This window comes from Carassius auratus, chromosome 2, assembly GCF_003368295.1.
Source record: "Carassius auratus strain Wakin chromosome 2, ASM336829v1, whole genome shotgun sequence".
NCBI lineage: Eukaryota > Metazoa > Chordata > Actinopteri > Cypriniformes > Cyprinidae > Carassius > Carassius auratus.
Genome location: NC_039244.1, coordinates 13,060,515 through 13,083,445, shown reverse-complemented (window position 1 = coordinate 13,083,445; position 22,931 = coordinate 13,060,515). Strand labels below are relative to the sequence as shown.

Sequence of the window (22,931 nt, the reverse complement as noted above, 5' to 3'; positions counted from 1 at the left end):
GCAGGCTTTTGAACTGAGCGCTGATAACAACTTGGGTTGTCTTTTCCTCTTTAGTCCGGATGACATGGCATCCCAGTTTTCCAAAAAGAACTTCAAATTTTGATTCGTCTGACCACAGAACAGTTTTCCACTTTGCCACAGTCCATTTTAAATGAGCCTTGGCCCAGAGAAGACGCCTGCGCTTCTGGATCATGTTTAGATATGGCTTCTTTTTTGACCTATAGAGTTTTAGCCGGCAACGGCGAATGCAGCGGTGGAGTGTGTTCACCTACAATGTTTTCTGGGAGTATTCCTGTGCCCATGTAGTGATTTCCATTACAGTAGCATTCCTGTATGTGATGCAGTGCCGTCTATGGGCCCGAAGATCACGGGCGTCCAGTATGGTTTTCTGGACTTGACCCTTACACACAGAGATTGTTCCAGATTCTGAATCTCTGGATGATATTATGCACTGTAGATGATGATGACTTCAAACTCATTGCAATTTTTCTCTGAGAAACTCCAGATAATGCTTCACTATTTTTTGCCGCAGCATTGGGGGAATTGGTGATCCTCTGCCCATCTTGACTTCTGAGAGACACTGCCACTCTGAGAGGCTCTTTTTATACCCAATCATGTTTCCAATTGACCTTATAAGTTGCAAATTGGTCTTCCAGCTTTTCTTTATATGTACATTTAACTTTTCCGGCCACTTATTGCTACCTGTCCCAAATTTTTTGGATTGTGTAGCTCTCATGAAATCCAAAATTAGCCAATATTTGGTATGAAATTTCAACATTTGATGTTATCTATATTCTATTGTGAATAAATTATAATTTTATTTGATTTGTAAATTATTCCATTCCAAGGCTTTTTTAAATAGTGTTTATACCAATATCTGAATTACATTATATCAACTGAAATTAAGAAATATATTGTGATATAAATTTTGGCCTTAATGTCCAGCCCTAGTCATGTCTCTATTGCTTAAATTTGTGCAGGAGGCCAGTTGGGCCTCGGGGTCCACATTTGTTAGGTTTTATAACTTGGACATCCCTGCCTTGCAAGCTAGGACTCTTTCTGCATAACTTGCATGCACCTCCATACGCAGTACCGCTCTGAGCAAGAGTTTGGTGTAGCATGATCAAACCCATCAGAGGCTTTACTTGTGCATTCTCTGCCCTCATGGGTGCCAGGGCTGTGCAAATCTTCTGCAATGATCACTAAGGCCGGGCGTGACCTACTCAGTCATCGCTTCAGTCAAAGTAACCTGAATCCTATGGTGAAGTGCCCTCTTATATAGCCAGATGGCCTCGACCATTCTTGCATGCTTTGGGTTGATTCTGTTTGTTTTTGATTCTTTCAGTATCAACCTTGGATTAAATTAGACTTTGTAGAAAAACAAACAAGCATCCAAATTCATGTACAAATTGTCTTTACTTCAGCAGCGAAGTGCAACATGAAATGTAATTCAAAATGAAACCGTGTACAATGTTTTATCTTTGCCACAGATGACAGTGCTTAAGTGGAAAAATAAACATAATATTGTTCATTTACGAACAACAAAAAAAGAGGGCTTACTTTTTTTTTATATACTTAGGTTTAACTTAGATACACAACTTTGTGCATATGCACAATCAAATCTCTCCTCTAAATTCTGATAGACATGTCATATCTGAACATGATTTTTTACCATCTTTAATGCTTGAATAAAATCCCTCCAACCTCCCTGGAGCTGCAGCAGCACTTGCAAGACTGCTGATACATGAATCATTCCTCCCAAATCGACAGGCAGTGAGGTGAGAACGTGAAAATGACGCAGACATTCAGACTCCATTAAACCAGAGGAACCACAGAGGAACTGCTTCCATCACACAAAACCCATGTCATATGAGGCACACGAAAAGGCACAATACTCCATTTCACCAAAGCATCTTTAACGTTTCCCACAATACACGTGTAAAAAATTTCAATCACCTAGGACAGAGAGGATGGTGTGGTGCTCTTATGGCTTCTCAATTCTTATTGTTTTGAAAACTACAATACAAAATGGAAACCTTTCTGTTCAAAGAACAGCCATTACGTAATACTGCCATTTGGTGTTTGATACAGTACAGACTGTCAATACCAGGTCATCATTCAAGGCACCCAAATGAAAAAGTGGTGAATATAATCTATAGACTTGAAGATGTACAGCATTGCTTTTACTGATATCTGTGGTTCATCTATGGATGATTATAACTCTGAATAAAATGGAATCTTCAACACCCAGCAACTTCTCTAAAGTAACCTCTTTGTTACTTTGTTGGGTTAAAACGTCTTGATTGAAACAAAACATTGAGACATTTGTATTTCAGTGAAAATACAGTTAAAGATGGATGTTGTGGTTAATTAAACATTGTTGTTCCCTACAGATTCTGGGAAAGGAAGGGCTTGCCAGATGAATACAGGGGTCTGTGGTCATGCTGAACTCGGTCTCATATCTGTTCAGTTTGTCTCACGCTCTGTCCTTACGCTTCAGCTTATTGAGCTTCTTTGTGCTGCTGTTCTTGTTGAGCAGCTTCATGACACGTTCTTTGTGATCCAGCACCTTCAACATGGAATCACGGGCTTCTGTGATCTGGTCCATCACCAGCTTGCAGCGCTGCATGTTCCCCTAAGCAGTGGAACGGTATCATAATTAATATCAATTGTGTAACTACCATTTTATTTTTATTCAGCAAGAACACGTTAAATTGATCAAAAGTGACAGTAAAACATTTATAATGTTAAAGAAGATTCCCATTTCAAATAAATGAATCTGTTTCAATCTTTCTATTCGGCAAAGTATCTTCAATAAAATGCATCACGGTTTCAAGGAAAGCAGCACAAGTGTTTTCAACATCGATATTAAAGGGTTAGTTCGCCCAGATAGCAAAATTATGTAATTAATAACTTTCAAACCTGTAAGACCTCCGTTTATGTTCGGTACACAGTTTAAGATATTTTAGATTTAGTCCCAGAGCTTTCTGTCCCTCCATTGAAGCTGTGTGTACGGTATACTGTCCATGTCCAGAAAGGTCAGAAAAACATCATCAAAGTAGTCCATGTGACATCAGAGGGTCCGTTGGAATTTTTTGAAGCATCGAAAATACATTTTGGTCCAAAAATAGCAAAAACGACGACTTTATTCAGCATTGTCTTCTCTTCCATGTCTGTTGTGAGAGAGAGTTCAAAACAAAGCAGTTTGTGATATCCAGTTCGCGAACGAATCATTCGATGTGACCGGATTTTTGTGAACCAGTTCACCAAATCGAACTGAATCATTTTAAACTGTTCCCATCTCTAATACGCATTAATCCGCAAATGATTTAAGCGGTTAACTTCTTCAATGTGGCGGACTCCCTCTGAGTTAAAACAAACCAATATACCGGAGTAATTCATTTACTCAAACAGGACACTGACTGAACTGCTGTGAAGAGAGAACTGAAGATGAACACCGAGCCGAGCCAGATAACGAACAAAACATTGACTCGTTGACAAGTCAAGAACCGCTTCTGTCAGACGCGTCCGATTCGAGAACTGAGGAGCTGATAATACTGTGCATGTGTGATTCAGCGTGAAGCAAACCGACACACAGAGCATATAAACCAAACTGATTCTTTTGGTGATTGATTCTGAACTGATTCTGTGCTAGTGTTATGAGCGCGGGTGAACTGAAGGCTTGAATCAGGGGCAATCATTGCAAATGACGCCATTACGTAGTGCGCAAAAGAATCAGTGAACCATGTTCTTCAACCGGTTTATTTAATCGAACTGTCCGAAAGAACTACTGGTGATCCGAACACCGATGCAACCGGTTCTTCACTCGTGAACGAGTCAGTCTATTGTTCGTTATCTGGCTCGGTTCGGTTGTTTTGAACTCTCTCTCTCTCTCTCACAACAGACACGGAAGAGAAGACAATGCTAAATAAAGTCGTAGTTTTTGCTATTTTTGGACCAAAATGTATTTTCGATGCTTCAAACAAATTCTAACCGACCCTCTGATGTCACATGGACTACTTTGATGATGTTTTTCTGACCTTTCTGGACATGGACAGTAGACCGTACACATAGCTTCAATGGAGGGACTGAGAGCTCTCAGACTTAATCTAAAATATCTTAAACTGTGTTCCAAAGATGAACGGAGGTCTTACGGGTTTGGAACGACATGAGGGTGAGTTATTAATTACATAATTTTGCTATGTGGGTGAAATAACCCTTTAAGAAATGTTTCAAAATAGAAAATAATATTTCACAGTTTTACAAAATGTTTCAAAATATAATAATAATATTTGTATTATTATTATTATTATTATTGAGAGATAATTATTTTGAGATCTGTTAAAGATTAAATTTAACAAGGTTAAATTACATTACATCATTATTACAAAATAATTCATTAAATCATTTATTGGTGTTTTAAAGACTAATTTAATTGAGCATTGCAATGAAGCATTGAAACCGATTACCGTATTTTTTGGACTATAGGTCGCACCTGAGTATAAGTCGCATAAGTCCAAAAATACGTTATAATGAGGAAAAAAACATATATTATATAAGTCGCACTGGACTATAAGTCGCATTCATTTAGAACCAAGAACCAAGGGAAAACATTACCATCTACAGCCGCGAGAGGGCACTATATGCTGCTCAGTGTAGACTACAGGAGCACTGAGCAGCATCTCTGGCAGCGTAGAGCGCCCTCTGGTGGCTGCAAATGGTAATGTTTTATCTTGGTTCATTTCTCTCGGTTCTTGTCAAATTAATTTTGATAAATAAGTTGCACCTGACTATAAGTCACAGGACCAGCCAAACTATGAAAAAAGTGCAACTTATAGTCCGGAAAATATGGTAAATAAAACACAATTGAACCTGTATTAAAGAGAACATGTGCGGGTAAAAGTAATCAGTGGCTTTTACCTGTACGAGTTCATTTATACGGTGAAGATCATCACTGGCTCCAGCCTTCTTCTTCGGAACGAGGCCTTCCTGGAGAGTCGTCAGACGACTGTAAACATCACGCTCCAGATTCGTCTGCAGAGAGGTGAAAAAAACACAACAACACTCATTCTGACATAAGCTTGACATAAAGACTGTCTGGTAATGAATTAAAGCGAAGGTCTCACCAGCTGCATGAGCTGAGCAGCGCAGAGGTGAATTTTCCAGCCCTGGGCTCTGCACACCACCCCTTTCTGATTGGCCACATCCTGCAGGGTGCCTTTCTTGTCCTCTGATTAGATAACACAAGCTAGTATTAATGAATGATGACGGACTATTAAACTGTATAAATGCACAACAGAGAATAAGATACTATGTGATGAGCTTAAACAGACCCTTGACACGGATGTCACTGTATCTCTGAAAGTGATGGTATGCTGCCTTCCAGGGGTTACGGTAGTGACGCAGGAGAGTGATCGGAGGCCGAACTCGGTTAGGAACATACCGAACTCCCTCTTCATCTACAAGAAACAGATACAGATACACTTAATATAGGCATGAGAGGCTACAATTTCTTAGTAATGAAACTGGGTTTCTTAAAGTGGAAACTTCAATATCAAAATCACATTACATAACCTAAGTCATAATAATAAGTAATAAGTCAAAAATGTACAGACGTACTGCAGTTGCTTACAAATGGTTTGGCAGGATAATTCTGATCCTTATCTCGGTCTTTTATCTTATTCCTGCAACTTTATTAAGTTTGGCCTCTGTTCAGTTATGTTACGACACTGTCACTGTTGCAATGTCATAATGTACTATTTAGAGCAAAGGTTGGCAGACTTTCACAGATTAAAGGCAGCGAGGAGTCTCAAGAGATTCCACAAAGAGAAGAAGTAAAACTTTTTTTTCAGACATGGGAGAAACATCAATCAGACTTGTTAGTAAGTATCATTGTTGTGTTTGTTGTACTGGTTTTTATTTGACCTTCAAATAACCTTCTTCCAAATAGTAGTTCTAAAATACAAAAACTTCATTCTTATTAATGTATTTTTCGGACTATAAGTCGCACCTGAGTATAAGTCGCATCAGTCCAAAAATACGTCATGATGAGGAAAAAAACATATAAGTTGCACTGGAATATGATTCGCATTTATCTAGAACCAAGAGAAAACATTACCGTCTACAGCCGTGAGAGGGCGCTCTATGTCTTCAGTGTAGACTACAGGAGAACTGAGCACCCTAGAGCACCCTCTCGCGGCTGTAGACGGTAATGTTTTCTCGATTCATTTCTCTTGGTTCATGTCAAATTAATTTTGATAAATAAGTCGCACCTGACTATAAGTTGCAGGACCAGCCAAACTATGAAAAAAAGTGTGACTTATAGTACGGAAAATACGGTAAAGTATAGATTTTTTTTTCATTTATTCAATAATAATGACTATTATTTAAATGATTTATATGATAAAAGTACACTTCTGAAGTAACATTTGATATGGTAACGCATTGCCGCCAAACACAGCGAGATGTTATGTAGAACAACATTCTCTCATTAAAACATCTTTTCTTGTAACAAAATGTTTATAATAACTGCTTTGATCTGATCATGGGTCTGAGTGGAGTTATTGGATAGCACTATATTGCAGACAAATTGGAGATTAATCCTAATAAACATGGCAAAAAAAAAAAAAAAACATTAAAATACATTTAAGTATACAAGAGTATTCCTTCAGCAGCGTGCATATCCTTGTTTATGTCAGACTGTAGTGACAGCAGTTCGGATAATCGCTTCGCTAACTCACATAATGTACCATAAATTTATTATAACGGAAAACAATTTTTATGACATGTTATAATTATGGGGGAAAAAAATAATTTTAATAAGATAATTATATTGTTTTTATGACATATCTTGTTTTTACAAGAAAAAAAAATGTTTTAACGAGAAAACATTATTACGAGAAAAGATTTCATTAAGACATGATTGAGTGGAAAAAATGTGTGGCAGCAATGCATCATGGTAATACGAAATATAACAGAAGTATTTTTATTTATATATTTAATTTGTGCTGATTCTAATAGAATAAAATAATACAAATTATAATAATAAATCTAAAATTCTATTCTAATAAAATAAAATCAATGAAAACACCAGTCCTAAAAAACTTTAAGAAACAGCTTCATAGTAATAAAGCTTACCAATGTATTCTTTAGGAGGGGACTTGCGTTTCTCTGCACGTTGGCTGAGGGGTTTGGGTGGGAACTTCTCCTCATCTGTGCTGTTGGTCTCCATCATTTCGTTCTCCTCAGTGGAGATGACATGCTGTTGCTTGCGGGGCTTCTTTCTGGGTGAGGCTCCAGGGGTGATGTCTGTGGCAGGGACTGCCAACATCTGTGCACCACTGTTTGGCCCTGATGCCACTGAGGAAAAAAAATTGCTTCGTCAGTTAAACCACGAGCCGCTTGATACTTCTGCCACCTGATATGTGTTTCTCTGAAGTATAACATCATTCTACATCATCTTTTCATTGTTTGAAATATCTCAAAATATTGGTTGAATGAATTAATCTCAATGTCAAATACAAGAGGATTTATTTTCAGGCTGATATCTATTTTTATATAGATATATATATATATATATATATATATATATATATATATATATATATATATATTATATGGACTGACTATTACTGTAAATGTTAGGTATGAATATGCCACCTGTTTTTGTACTATCCAGAGGCTCCACTTCCTGCTTAATATTCATCTCTGGGAGGGTGGAGCTGATGGAACATGCTGAATTAGTGCTGACTGTTGGCTGAGTGGGCGGGGCCACTACATTGGCCATGGAGGGGACTGGCGGGGTGACTGCCATGGCAGCAGGTATAGCTGAAAGAGCAGGAGTGGGATGAGAGGGGGCTGTTGCTGATGTCAGAAGGGAGGTGAGAGGTTGAGAAGCCAGCTGGGAGGGAGGTTGAGGTTGCTGTTCAGTTCCATGGCTAGGAATCGTCTCTACCGCTGCAGTTACTGATGGAGCGAGACTCATGTGGATGTCAGGTTTGGGCTTCAGTCTGCCAAAGAGTTTAGAGATTTAGTGTATATAAAACTAAGCTGTAATTAAAGACCAAGTAATACTACAATGAGAAGGAAAAATGTATTAAATAAGACGAGATCTTGTAAGAACAATTTGAAAACTCCATACCCTGCAGGACAAGGAGATCCTGATGCACTCCTGATGGGTCCATCGATTCTGGGGGTTGTGGAGTCACTGAGCGGACCTGGGATCAGGTTCTTCCTAACAGCAGCACTTAAATCAACAGAGACAGATTGGTGACACTTTTGAGAACATCAATATATTTTTTCAAAAATAATTTGATTAAATTTGATTAAAACAAAACTACTAAACTAAAAACATACTAGAATTTATGGTAGATTTTCATTAGTGTTGCAAATGGTAATTAAACCGAAAACAATAAAAAATAGTTTTCAGTAATTCAAATAACGCTGAAATAAACTAAAATGCAATCATTTGGGAACAGACTAATATACAGGTGCATTAGAATGTCATGGAAAATTTAATTTCAGTATATCAACTAAAATGGTGAAATTTGTGTATTCAATAAATTCAATGCACACAGACTGAAGTAGTTTATCTTTTAATTTTGATGATTTTGCCTCACATTCAACAAAACCCCACCAATTCACTATCTCAACTAATTAGAATACGGTGACATGACAATTAGCTAATCAACTCAAAACACCTGCAAATGTTTCCTGAGCCTTCAAAATGGTATCTCAGTTTGGTTCACTAGGCTACACAATCATGAGGAATACTGCTGATCTGACAGTTGTCCAGAAGACAATCATTGACACCCTTCACAAGGAGGTAAGCTACAAACATTCATTGCCAAAGAAGCTGGCTGTTCACAGAGTGCTGTATCCAAGCATGTTGACAGAAAGTTGAGTGGAAGGAAACAGTGGAGAAGAAAAAGATGCACAACCAACCAAGAGAACCACAGCCTTATGAGGATTGTAAAGCAAAATCGATTAAAGAATTTGAGTGAACTTCACAAGGAATGGACTGAGGCTGGGGTCAAGGCATCAAGAGCCACCACACACAGATGTGTCAGAGAATTTGGCTACAGTTGTCGTATTCTTTTTGTTATGCCACTCCTGCACCACAGACATCATCAGAGGCATCTTACCTGGGCTAAGGAGAAGAAGAACTGGACTGGTGCCCAGTGGTCCACAGTTCTCTTTTCAGATGAGAGCAAGTTTTATATTTCATTTGTAAACCAAGTTCAAAGAGTCTGGAGGAAGGGTGGAGAAGCTCATAGCCCAAGTTGCTTGAAGTCCAGTGTTAAGTTTCCACAGTCTGTGATGATTTGGGGTGCAATGTCATCTGCTGGTGTTGGTCCATTGTGTTTTTTGAAAGTCACTGCAGCCATTTACCAAGAAATCTTGGAGCACTTCATGCTTCTTTCTGCTGACCAGCTTTTGAAGGTGATGATTTCATTTTCCAGCAGGATTTGGCAAAAACTCACCAGACCTGAACCCCAAAGAGAATCTATGGACTATTGTCAAGAGGAAAATGAGAAACAAGCGACCAAAAAATGCAGATGAGATGAAGGCCACTGTCAAAGAAAGCTCGTCTTCCATACCAACTCAGCAGTGCCACAAACTGATCACCTCCATGCCACGCTGAATTCAGGCAGTAATTAAAGCAAAAGGATCCCCTACCAAGTATTGAGTACATGTACAGTAACATACTTTCCAGAAGGCCGACAATTCACCAAAAGTTTTTTTTTTTTTTATATTGGTCTTATGAAGAATTCTAATGTGTTGATAAAGTGAATTGGTGGGTTTTTCTTAAATGTGAGCCAAATCATAAAAATTAAAAGAACCAAAGACTTAAACTCTTCTATTAAATAAATTAAGTGCACACAGACTGAAGTAATTTAACAATTTTGGTTGAATTACTGAAATGAATGAACTTTTCCACGACATTCTAATTTATTGAGATGCACCTGTATATAGCCCCTATCACACTGCGATTCCAGAAAATACACGGGGAATGTGTCTCGACAATTGTTCCCGGGTCTTTAGATTTTCCCCTTTCACACAGCCAGTGATTAACCGGAATCTGTGCGTTCACACACAACCTGTAAAGGTTCCGTAATGACAATTTACGAGTCGAAAATGCTAGGCACGTTAACTGTCACTTAAGCTGGTGAATGAGCTCAGTTTCAGCATGGATAGTGAGGAACTACCTGATCTCTGCTTCGTTAAAGTTTGCACCCCACAGACGGCAATCCGACAATTTTCCAGGTCCAATGTGCAGTGTGAAAGGGGCTTATGTTTATTCTAAACAAGCACTAAAATGACTAAAACTGTAATAAAAACTATATGAATATGAATATATATGACAAAAGCACAGAAACCTAAACTAAAATTCAAACGATAATTAACAAAATAAAAACTACGATACATAAACAATACCAACATAAAAACTGTTGGTCATATATTTATACAATCCTTTCTGAATTATATCAATTAAATTATATTCCAAGTAAAGAATCTATCACCCAACACCTTTTAGTACCCAAATTTTGTACAATATTTACCAATATGAACCATTTTGATGATGATTAACTAATTAGCAATTAGCAATTAGAGTTCTGTAATGTAAGGAAAAATATTTGTTGAAATTGTTAGGCAGTAGAGGAAGAATCATGGTAGTAGTCATTCATTTCCTGTAATTTCTGGACAAGATGACTTTCATTACTGCAGAACAGTATTAAAAGTTTTCTTGAATTAGAAGATACAATTTGGGAGGAAAATTTACAATGCAAACAAAACTTTGGTACTCCTAAACTGATTTTCTTCATTTCCTAAATGGAATTTCTTATTCTTTTTGTTGGTAATTATGGGGTGAAATATGACATGGTATTGGGATTCCTTTTTATTTTCGACAATATGAATTTAATCTACGCACACAGGAAATACTTTTAAATATATGAACTGATGCAGAACTCTCTTGTATTATTTGCTGGTAAATAAGACACTGACATCTCATAGTGAGATTTACATTTAAACAATTTTACAGAGAACCTGACAATAATGTGTTTTTAATGCTCACCCCTCATTGACAGGTTTCTTGCGCAAAATACTGGGTCGAGGGGATGTCACAAGTGAGGAGGCTCCAGCGTTGGCACTCTGATTGTGCGTCTGGGCCACAGTGGTGGCAGGCTGACTACTGCTGAATGCATTGCTTATAGAGTTAGCCACTAGTGTGGAACCATCGGCCAGAACAACTGAAAAAAAAACAGAAACACTCATCTATACAATTTTTTTTTAACTTTGAGAAATTATGCTTGTTATGAACACATGAACTGAAGGCGGATCTGAGGATTCAGAGCTGATCTCAGGTGCCTCACCTGAGGCTTTAGACTCTGTCGGGGGCTGTTGTTGGCTGACTGGTGTAGGCTGAATGCTTGGGGCGGTGATCTGGGCAGACGTATGCAGGCCCTGGGCTGGGATGGGCGTTGGTTGCATGCCCTGCGCTGTCATGGAAGTGGGTTGGATGTTCTGAGGGTTTATCTGGGTGATGTGGTCCACCGTCATCAGCTGCATAGAGTTCAGATGAACTGCAGATGCGACTCCTACACTGGCTTGGGCGGTCATGGCTGCACTGGGCGTCTGAGCAGTTACTGTGTCCACATGACAAACAAATATTAATAATCTAAAGCCAACATTTTTTTATAACCACTAATATAAATCAAGTTTGCAGTGAAAGGAAATCATTTATCTTTATCTATTTTGATTAAGCACCATGTTACCTGAATAAGGGCGTATAGATGACACAGAGCTGGTGATGGGGGTGTACGTGTGGGTCAGTGGGTACGGCGCTGAAGGGTAGGTGGGCAGGAAGTACTGAAACTGCACTGGAACAGATTGTCTGTGGAGAGCCATAAACATCCCATTAAAAGCAGGGCACACAGACATATGGTTTTCTTAACTGAACCATAAACCTGATGTGAAAATAGCCAGTTTGCTGCCAAAAACACATTTTCCTTTAACATTTTGAATAGACAGGATTTATACCTGTTGTCAGTGCGGTTCTCCATGGTGATGGGGTTGGGAGAAGAGCGGTGACCAGAGATAGGGATAAGGTTGCCCCTTTCTCCAGTGTATTCGGATTGGATACGTGGTGACGTGTGTGTGATGGGCTGTGGGACCACTTTAGCTAAAACAGGTGGGGCAAAATCGACAGTAAATTCCATCAGTTAAAGCTTTCACCTTTTTACAAGCAACATCTTCCTGGAAAATCTGCTTGTAAAACAATGTAAACAACAGCTCTGTTGCAACTGTGTAAAGGCATCATAGGTGCATTCCCAGTGTCAAAGCTTTGGCATCAAAATAGTCTGACTGTTAAATGAATACATGCAGTGTTTCCTGCATTCAACTAATGTCATTTTACAGTCAGTATGCCTCCAGGCAGCTACTTCCAGCCATGCAAGTACAGCTCTTATTTGTTTGAATGCAGAAAGAATGAAATCCATGTAAATCACAATTCAATTATATATTTCAAACCAAGAATAAAATCACAACGATGATCTGACAACTTCCACAAAACATTCTTTAAGCCCTTTCCATTAAATATATGTGAAAATTTATATAAATAAGTTATAAATGTTGAAAATATTCATGTTGCATAATATCTTTGTGGAAACTAATACAGGATTTTTCAGGACTTTTGGACGAATAGAAATAGTTTATAACAATGTTTATTCTTCGCTGAATCTTTTAATTCTTTGATTCTGATTCTACCCTTATAGAAAATATTATTGTTCACATTTCACCTTTCAAATTTCATAGTTTTAAATCAATAAATAACTTACTGGTTGCAAAATGTTAATCTGCTCAAACTGTTATTATAGTCTTAAACTGATCAAAAAAAGTTAATCTTTAATCTTTAACTAAAAATGGGTTAATCTTTTTTTCATATACTACACTTAAAGTCACAAAGGTTAACTAATCTGACTAATAAGTATGAAATATCTCTAGCATTTCTTGATATATTTACAGTATTTGACAATACCTGCTACAATATAAAAACTATATACTTCTGTGCTACTAGAAATAAAAACAATTCCAGAGCAGATGAGCTAAAGGTAACTTACCCACAGGGATGGTGGATGTGGTCACTGCTGTGGCATGAGAGGAGTGGGAGGCCACAGTCATAGTGACAATGCTGCTACTGGATATTTGAGTGTGGGTGGTGGAGCCTTTAAAAATAACACAGCAGGTCATTAGTTCTGTAATACATATGTAAACATAATAGTCTATGCAATTTACATGACTGCCTCTGGTGTGCGGAGTAGATTTAACACTCACCTGTTGTAGTTGGTGATGGTGCAGTACTGGTGGCCTGAATTGGAGCAACTGTTGCGGCAGCAAGAGGTGTCACAGTGCTGAAAATGGGCTTCTATGACAGAGCAAACGAGAGGTGTTACTTCCTGTTTTTATATATATATATATATATATATATATATATATATATATATATATATATATATATTTCAAAAAGGATGGAGAACAATGATGTCAACCTGTGCAACAGAGTGAGAAAGGGCTTTCTGAGCAGCAATGGCAGGGTGGGAGGGGAGGGTGATGCGTGTGGGCGTGTCCCGTGAGGGCGGAGGGCGCTGGATACTCAGGGTCGCTTGGGGTGGGTGGATTGTCACCGCTGAGCGTCTGGAATCCAGAAAAACAAAACCAGACCGTTTAATTTTTTTTTTTTACAATTCAAATACTATAAATAGAGATTCACAGTAATGATCACATCAAAAAGCATCAAAACAACATTTATTGTTTGCATTTTCTGAAAAAAAGGACATATTTTAAGATGAGACTTTGTTTCTTATTAAAACTAATAATAGATAAAACTGGAAGTTTCCAATGAAGATCCACTCACTTATGCAGTGGTTAAAAAATTGCTGAATTTGTTCGGTACACATGAACTGAACCGAAAGACCCAAACATTTTCGGCACAAATGTGTGTACCGTTACACCTCTGACAAACATACCAAACATTCCATTTGCCTTTTTTTTTTTTTTTATAAATCTCGGCATTGGTCAATAGTTTTTTGTTTTGTCGATGTTTTTGAGGCAGTACATTTATTTTGACAGCGCTGCCGGAGCACACAGCGCTCACATTCTCGCTAGTCCTTGTTTGCTGCTGCTGTTTAACGTCTAATAAACATGTAATTTCACAAAACTTGCTTTCAACAGAGTCGAATCCAGCTGTGAGATCTTGTGAAGTGTTCAGCTTCACTGGAGACATGTGATTGACAGAATTTAAACTCATATTAAAGTCATTTACTGTGCTGTATGAAAAAAATTGATACCTTGGCTTTTTAAAAAAAAAAAAAAAAAAAAAATTCAAAAAGAACACAAACTACTTAGATTAATGAGTGCCTTATTACTTAGTGTTTAATTCCTATATATATATATATATATATATATATATATATATATATATATATATATATATATATATATATATATATATATATATATTCTTTAGTAAAAAATACCATAATAGGATTACAGGATCAAGAAGTTATCTAAAAATGTTTTATTTTGTACATTTAGTTTTTTCATTTACATCTTTCCACGGTCGAAGCACTGATTAAGCGATTACATGATTCAGTAAGCTGTTATATGATTTCAGGAATTTGTTCTATATCTTTCAGCATATCTTCTTATTTTCATTCACATATATTTCTTGTTATAACTAGTAAAGAGAAAGATGTTTAGCTCATGTGTGCTCTGTGCTGCCGCTTGAACTGAGATACAGGTCTGTCTATCCAATATATAAAAAAATTACATTAATAATTACATTTATTGTTTAAATTTCATAATACAAGTGACAGAATTTGAAACATCAGACCTCTATAAAACCTTATTCTGATTATAGGAAGGTAGGCGAGCTACAAATGTTTAGAGAAGTTTTGTTCATGTATCAACTAAAAATAGAAAAAACTAAAGGTACTTGGTATTAAAATATAGAGGGATTAAAAATATAGTAATTGATATAAAATAGTAATTGATATTGGCAACTCGGCACTAGTGTCCACACACCTGACATGTTTACCTGTTGTAGCTTATTCTGACACAGTCAAAACGCACAATCAAAGAAGTGCTAATTAACTGTCATCATTTCTAAAGCAGATGCATCTTACCCATGTAACATGTCTCCAGAGTGGGCAGCTACTGTGGTGATAACCGGAGACTGAGGTCTGGTGGCAGTCACTGGAGCCACTACTGTAGGCAGCACTGCCGTAGAGGTAGTGACTAAAGGCCTAGACTGTAATACAAACAGATATGTATGAAATACATCAGGATTTGGCAATTAATCTGTGTTCAATAGAACTGCGAACATGCATTAGCTATGTTAACCTGAATCGGTTGGTGGATAATGTGCTGGACTGTCGGCTGCCCCATGGCAGAGCTCGGACAGGCTGCTGGTCTCAGCACTGTGGTTCCTTTGGAACTTGACATCACGGCTGCAGCAGCTGCTCCTGTGATGACAGAACAAATCAGTCAGGGAACCAACATTACAACTGGTTGAAATGATACTCTGGTTGAAATCTGTAACTCGCCTCTGGGTAAATGGGAGGTGAAGGGATGCTGAGGAGCAGCAGAGGAGCCAATTTGCAGAGCAGGGGCTCCACTGCGGATGATTTGCACGTTGGTCATTAGATGATGCAGGTTACCGCTGTGACCCTAATTGTGCCAAAACAACAATTAAAACCAAACCAAAAAACAGCAAGACCTACTTATGGGGAAATAAGTCCTGCTTTTTTAGAATGTATAAAATATATTATTGAATTCATGTAAACTACTAGATTAAATATTCTTTGTAAATGTACAAATTTTTACACTGTACTTATTGTGGTCATATTGTATTGTAAAACACTTTTGCTGCTATTGAGGTGGGATAGGGGTAAGGTTAGGGAGAGGGTTGGAGGTATGGGTAAGTTTAAGGGTGGGTTAAGGTGTAAAGTATGGGTCAACAGTGTAATTATAAACGTAATTACAGAAATTAAATACAGATGTAATTACATGTCGTTTTTTTTAAAATATAAGTACAATGTAAAAACAAGTATGTACACAATAAGTACATTGTACTAAATTATTAATTAAAAGGTAAGTACATCGTAGTTAAGGCCACTTAATATAAAGTGGGTCCATTTTTTTAATATTATATATACGTTTACATAGAATATTAGAATATATATATAAAATACTGAAATAAAATGTTCCAACATAATTAGATTTCAGTATTATCAGTATTATAATAAGTATTATCCACAGAACTAATTTTTATCAATCACACCACCGCAAAACGTTTCAGAAAAATCTAAAATTATATGAATACTGAAAAAAAATTATAAATGCAACACTTGTTTTTGCCCCCATTTTTGCCTCATGCAGTGCAAAATCTCCTTCGCATAGAGTTGATTGTGGCCTGTGTAATGTTGGTCCACTCCTCTTCAATGGCTGTGTGAAGTTGCTGGATATTGGCAGGATCTGGAACACGCTGTCATATACACTGATCTAGAGCATCCCAAACATGCTCATTATCACGCTGCAACATGAGGTGATGGTCTTGGTTAAATGGCACAACAATGGGCCTCAGAATCTTACGCCTGCCCATACCATAACCCCACCGCCACCATGGGCCACTCAACCAAAACATTGACATCAGCAAACCGCTCACTTACACGACGCCATACATGCTGTCTGCCATCTGCCCTGTACAGTGAAAACCAGGATTCATCCATGAAGACAACACCTCTCAAAAGTGCCAGACTCCATTGAATGTGAGCTTTTGCCCATTTAAGTCAGTTATGACGATGAACTGCAGTCAAGTCGAGACCCCGATGAAGACAACGAGCATGTACATGAGCTTCCCTGAGATGGTTTCTGACAGTCTGTGCAGAAATTCTCTGGCTATGCAAACCAATTGTTGCAGTAGCTGTCCGGGTGGCTGGTCTTGGAGGTGAAGATGCTGGATGTGGGGGTTCTGGGATGGTGCGGTTACACGTGGTCTGCGGTTTTGAGGCCGGTTGGATATACTGCCAAATTCTCTGAAACACCTTTGAAGATGGCTTATGGTAGAGAAATTTACATTCAATTCATAGGCAACAGCTCTGGGGGACGACATATGTGGCATTGTGCTGTGAGATAAAACTTCACATATTAAGAGTGACCTTTTATTGTGGCCAGCCTAAGGCACACCAGTGCAATAATCAATGTCATCAGCATCTTGATATGCCACACCTGTGAGGTGGATGGATTATCACGGCAAAGGAGAAGTGCTCACTAACACAGATTTAAACAGATTTATGAACAATATTTGAGAGAAATAGGCCTTTTGTGTACATAGAAAAAGCCTTAGATCTTTGAGTTCAGCTAAAACAAAAGTGTTGTGTTTATAATTTTGTTCAGTGTATAAATATGTGTGTGTATGTATGTGTGCGTGTGTGTAGTAGTATTAGTAGTAGTAGCAGAGATGGCAAAATCGCTAGCCCGACATCCTAGAGCTATTGTGTTTTCCAGTCGGGCTACCAAAATTCATCACCGCCCTGCCCGATAGGCTATCTTGAATAGTGATATTAAATTATTTCCTTGATTCATGTGTTCACTCACCTGTAGGGGTAAAACAGATCCTAGTTGATTGGTTGCACTTGTTTCTATGTCATGGCGATTTAAACATTCAAGCATTTTTAACCATTCGCGTGCACAGACAGACACATTTCAGATAATTCACATACACAGAATTGATTCCTCTTTTGCATATCGTTTCTTCTGAATGAACACATACATTATCTCAAAATAACTGTCTGCAAGTATTCTTGTAAACATAGTCGGTTATGTCTATAAATACCTGCTGTTCCATATGAGCCACCTGCTGTCAGAGAGTGACATTTGCGTCTCATTCACAAAGCTAAAATCAGACTATACTGTTTTTGCTTCAAATTTTGAACTTATACAATCTAAACAAATTGTATTTAGCATCTTTTTTGGATTGTAATTCAAATGCAGTGGGTTTCTCTGATTTTAAATAGAGCACAGGCAAAGCCTTTTTTTATATGAAGAGATAGTAATAGTTTCAAATGTTTATGTAATGCAAGACGAATAACAATTACAGACAAACTTCTAATGCAGCAAAATTGATTCAAATTTGTTTTATTTAAAGAGCCACACAGATGGGAAATCAAAAATTACCTGTATTACAGTGTATGATGTAGCTGTCCATCAGTGTAAACAATGTGCAAAGTAATTAAACCAAAAAGTACACGATTTATAAAGTTATTGGCTTCTAAAGTAACGAGTCGACTCTGAATCGCTGAAACGAGTCGTTATAGATTTCAAATATTTTGCCCATCTCTATGTACGTCACTAGGAATGCTTTGCATAATAATCTCAGCCTACCGTGTTGGGAGAAATGAAACTCTGACCTGCCCCACCCCCCACACAGACGCTCTGGTTGGTGTGAGAGCATCATGTTGAGGAGACAGTGTGTTTTTAATTGTAAAGGCAAGTTTGTTTTATTTTCACTGCCAAAGAATGAAGATCAGAAGAACCAATGGCTAAAATTCATTTTAACCACAATACCAGAGCAGTACAACAAATCCCTTTTGTTGTGTTCACAACATTTCACTGATGACTGCTTTTCTAATCTCGGTGAGTACAGCGGGATTTTCAAAGCGTTTGGCCATAAAAGAGAGTTCATTACCAACTTTATTTAGAACAACGAGCATCTCCGAATCACAACACGAAGTATGATTATGAAGTTATGTGTCTGTTTTCTCCCGAGCGTCTTATCAGTATGTGTGCTGTCTGCAGCCTTTGTTTGTGCTGATAGTCATGTACAAACACGTCATTAAAATGAAGTGTAACTCCGTGAATACTCAACGAAGAGACATGAGAGAGATATCTATAGAAAGCTTGACATGTTTACTTTAAAACTAAACAAGTGCTGCCGAAAACAGATATTCTGTGATAAAGTAATCCATATGAAAACAACGCGATGTCAGTTTTTCATGTCTCCCTTCGTTATATCTAATGTGACCACGCCCCCACGCTGAACGCGCTATTCAGATTCAAACTGAAGCGCGTGGTTTGAATACACCCACACAGAAGAAAAAGCAGCGAGACTGTTCAAGTTTTTTATTTTACTGTTTGCTTCGCGATGAGAGGAATAAGACATAATTCACCCCAAACAGATGCTAACGTATAGTTTACCGTGGAGGTGTGTGCGGAACAACCAATCAAACCTGACTATGTTAGTTGACCAATCAGAACACAGTATGCTACCGAAAGGTGGGGTTTAAGGAAACTGAATCTTTTGAACAGCTTCGCGCAAACCGTTTGGGGATCTCTGAGAATTGAGGTAATTTTAAAATGATATTTTGACAAAATTACAATGTTTTTTAACCTTGGATGGATTTAAACCTAATGTACAGGACTTATAAACAGTGATAGGAAGCTTAGAATTTTCATCTTACTGGCTCTTTAAAAGTTTTACTAACCTGCTGACCACTGATGGTTGCGACAGGAATACCAGAGGCCTGTGTAGACTCCATGGTAGCGGTGATATGACCAGACACCTTGGGGGGGAGAGTGAGGTGGCCTGGTGTTGACACCGGTGCTGGAGCTATTACACGGCTTGTCATGGGTGTCTTCAGAGCAGACTGGAGTGAAGAGAAGAGAGATGTAGGCAAACATGGACAATCCTTTTTACATTTGCTTACTTTTGACTTTTCAGGGAGTCTACAAGGGGGATCAGGTTTATAAACTGACGGTACTTTAAAAATTCTGGTATACCTTCAGAGGACCCTCAGTGAAAGCTAGGGAAAGACCCTGAGGGAGGTGGGATGGTGCTGCTGACACAGAGACAGGTGCGCCTGGCTGGATGGGAAGGTGCTGAGGGAGAGGAGGGAGCAGAGACTGAGCTGTTCCGTGGGGCGGGGGCTGAGTCTGGGGTTGGGGGTAGGGTCGCACCACTACCGTCTCCTGCTTGTCATCTCTGAACGCTGTGGATCCGCTGGACATCAGCTCACGTGGAGCATGATTTGAGTCTTCATGTCCTCCTTAAAGGAACCACATCACGTCAGTTGATGGTGTAAACAGTTTAATAACATATAAATATATCTGGAAGATAAATTCAAGACTGTTTGTTTAAAATCATCTGAATGAGCATAACATTTCCAAAGGGTTGTTGAGGACTGTAATTGAGAACCGCTGCTTTAGGTAAGCTATTACATGTAGCAAAGATGAAAACAAAATGGCATCAAATCATTTCTGAAGACAGTCGAAACCTTCAGAGGTACATTCATATAATTAATCTATTCATTCACTCTTTTACAACCTCCCAGCTTTTCCGCCCTGTTTTGACTCAAAACTAAACTACTCTGCTGTGTGCACATGAGACTTTTACTGAAAACGGTGCTTTATGCTGGACAGTATTCATTTATCGCGGTAATCTAATACGGTTTTAATGATAATAAAAAGATGAAACGGTAATACTAACCATGGGGAATTTTACCATGATTTATCGTTGAATTGGTAATCGTTACATCCCTAAAATAAAGCAGACCAGTACAGAACGTACATACACTCGAGTTGGGCAATGTTTATTGTTTTTATATTGTCTCACAACACACTAAGATAATGGTGTGCTAAGCAAAGTTTCTTTCGTTGCTTCGTGTTTTCTGTTCCTAAGCCACTCTCCATCCAGAAATCTTACAGAAAGCATGTCTCGAGATCATTTCGCTATCAGATAAGCTCTCTTCTCGGCTCACTCAGAGTACAGCTGCGCTTACCTGGAGTCATGAATGCAGTGATGGACAGCTGTCTTTCCTCAGTCACATGACTGGATTTCATGTGATTTCTCATTGTGGTGGTGATATATGATAGCTCCGTTTCACTGATTCATTTGATCAAAAGTGATTCTACTTTGTAAGATCTTTAAGGAAGATCATTTGGAGTAAATCCAAACTTTGCAACATTCTATGATCAGATACAATCAAGTTGATAACACAATCCACAGCGCCACCCAGTGCTTTTAGTAATAACTGACTTTTAGTTTGAGGGCTTAGGACTGATCATGGATTCCCAGCATTTATGGCCAGCAAAGCAACACGTAGTAAAATTTGAATTAAGTTTTATTTTTATAATAATAATAATAATAATAATAATAATAATAATAATTACAGACAGAATGTGCAAACCCCTAATCATTATCAGAGGTTTTATAGTGGAAAAAGCACTTTGCTTGCTAAACCTCATGTTCTGTTTGTTTTACTCAAAGAGTTGTTGTATCAACTTAATTTTTGAGGGCATCTCAACTGGTCAAAGTTTCTGATTTGTTTGGAATTTCTTCTAAACTTTTTTACAGACTACCATTTTGGATGATCTTAGATTTTATCCTTTTAATATCCTAACATCTGCAATACTGTGATGAACCAAGGACATTAAGTGTTAAAAGGTTTTGCCTCCAAGTATGAAAAGACTGATAACACTGCTACATGAAATATAGTCTAGATTATTGTGATGCTCTTCTAAAAAGTGTATTAAAACATGTTATTCAATGGTGATTGAGCCCCCTTCATTTTCTTTGTGGCTTCTTAATTTACTAATGATCTATTAAGCATTCACTAACATTACAGTCTAGTTCTTTATATTAGTCTGTATTAGTCAATGTGTCTTAAACCTGTGTTCTTCTGACTTCCTGGAAGTCCTGTAGTGTTGCTGCCTGGTGTTTGCCCTTGTCCCAGGCCAGATGGGAGTCCTGGATGTGGATACTGCTGAGAACTCATCTTCACGACCTCTCACGTTCTTCCTGAAAAATCAGAAGGTAAAAAGGACAAAATACAGTGTGAAATAGAGAATGAATGTGTTTAATTTAAACAAAAGACTAATGTTGCACCAGGTTAGGTTATTACTAGATATCTGAGATGCTCACATTAGAGACATGTTGTACAAAACCATATGCTGAACCAAACCAGTCAGTATCTTGTGTTCAGACAGTTCCCTTTCATGCAGTATGTTAAACAAACCACAAAATAACCCGAAGTGAAGGTATATTCACAAAAATAACTAGCAATTTCCTTCTCACAACAGTGTCGTCTTAATTAAATACGTTTACTAGGGTAAAATAACCTTTCATCTAACGACAAATACGAAATGAACACCACCTAATAGCAAAGTAAACTGGCTGTATTATTTCTGAACGCTTCTGATTGTAACATTGACGACTGTCAGGACACCAAATTGAGCAGCTTTTGTTCTTGGGTGGGCTCGTGAGTTTAACGTTCATTATGTAACGTTAGATGTTAAACATGTAGTCCAATTTCAAATACAGAACAGTAAATAACGTAACTCATAAACCTTTCTTTTATATGATAAAATAATGAGTTTTAGAATCAAAACAGTCGCAGCTGCTAGTAGCCCAAAGATCTTACGAGTCATTTCAACGAGAAAATATCATTTCCCTCAGATACTCATTAACGGTGGCAATTCTGAAACTGTAGGAAGGTAAATGGGACGAAACCGTTATTCTAGAAGCGTCGTTGTTTACACAAATGCAAAATCGCAGATTTACCGTAAACACGACGCCTGTCCTCTCCATCCGTTTCGTATCCCGGCAAACCGAACATTGGCATCTAAGGGAATCTAGCTGCAGTAAGTCACTTCCTGTCTCGATTTTCAAAATAAAAGTCATCTACTCCGGATTCCACTTGTCGAGTCCATGAACATGATAAGGTCGCTGACGTATTCCTGAGAAGAATAATGTACACATGGCCTTCTGTATATATCACTTCACACTACTTATAACGACCCTAAATGTTTTCACGATACACTCCTCCACATTCTGTCATCGTTTTAGATGTTTATTGGTCTGTATTTAGGACATT

The 22,931-nt window shown here is 38.0% G+C and overlaps 1 protein-coding gene across 1 annotated transcript; it reads right to left on the bottom strand.

The window, feature by feature from the left end:
* Positions 1 to 1,397: 1,397 nt before the first annotated feature.
* Positions 1,398 to 22,723, bottom strand: LOC113115888 (histone deacetylase complex subunit SAP130-like). Its single transcript, XM_026283603.1, has 21 exons — positions 22,619 to 22,723; positions 21,728 to 21,856; positions 19,840 to 20,105; positions 19,545 to 19,706; positions 15,606 to 15,729; positions 15,403 to 15,524; positions 15,186 to 15,310; positions 13,551 to 13,695; positions 13,336 to 13,426; positions 13,122 to 13,226; positions 12,043 to 12,184; positions 11,778 to 11,896; positions 11,376 to 11,648; positions 11,078 to 11,252; positions 8,141 to 8,245; positions 7,660 to 8,009; positions 7,138 to 7,359; positions 5,334 to 5,459; positions 5,127 to 5,230; positions 4,921 to 5,034; positions 1,398 to 2,635 (listed from the first exon to the last, which is right to left on the bottom strand). Exons 2-21 carry the CDS (start codon positions 21,831 to 21,833, stop codon positions 2,477 to 2,479), a joined length of 3,135 nt encoding a protein of 1,044 aa, XP_026139388.1. The 5' UTR covers positions 21,834 to 21,856; positions 22,619 to 22,723; the 3' UTR covers positions 1,398 to 2,476.
* Positions 22,724 to 22,931: the final 208 nt, after the last annotated feature.

Excerpts from the sequence above, each read along its gene's own strand:
- LOC113115888 (XM_026283603.1), bottom strand. The coding sequence starts at position 21,833 with ATGAGTTCTCAGCAGTATCCACATCCAGGACTCCCATCTGGCCTGGGA. Across the intron at positions 15,311-15,402 it reads TTATCCACCAACCGATTCAG|TCTAGGCCTTTAGTCACTAC; the intron begins GTTAACATAGCT and ends TTTGTATTACAG. Across the intron at positions 7,360-7,659 it reads TCTGGATAGTACAAAAACAG|TGGCATCAGGGCCAAACAGT; the intron begins GTGGCATATTCA and ends TTTTTTCCTCAG.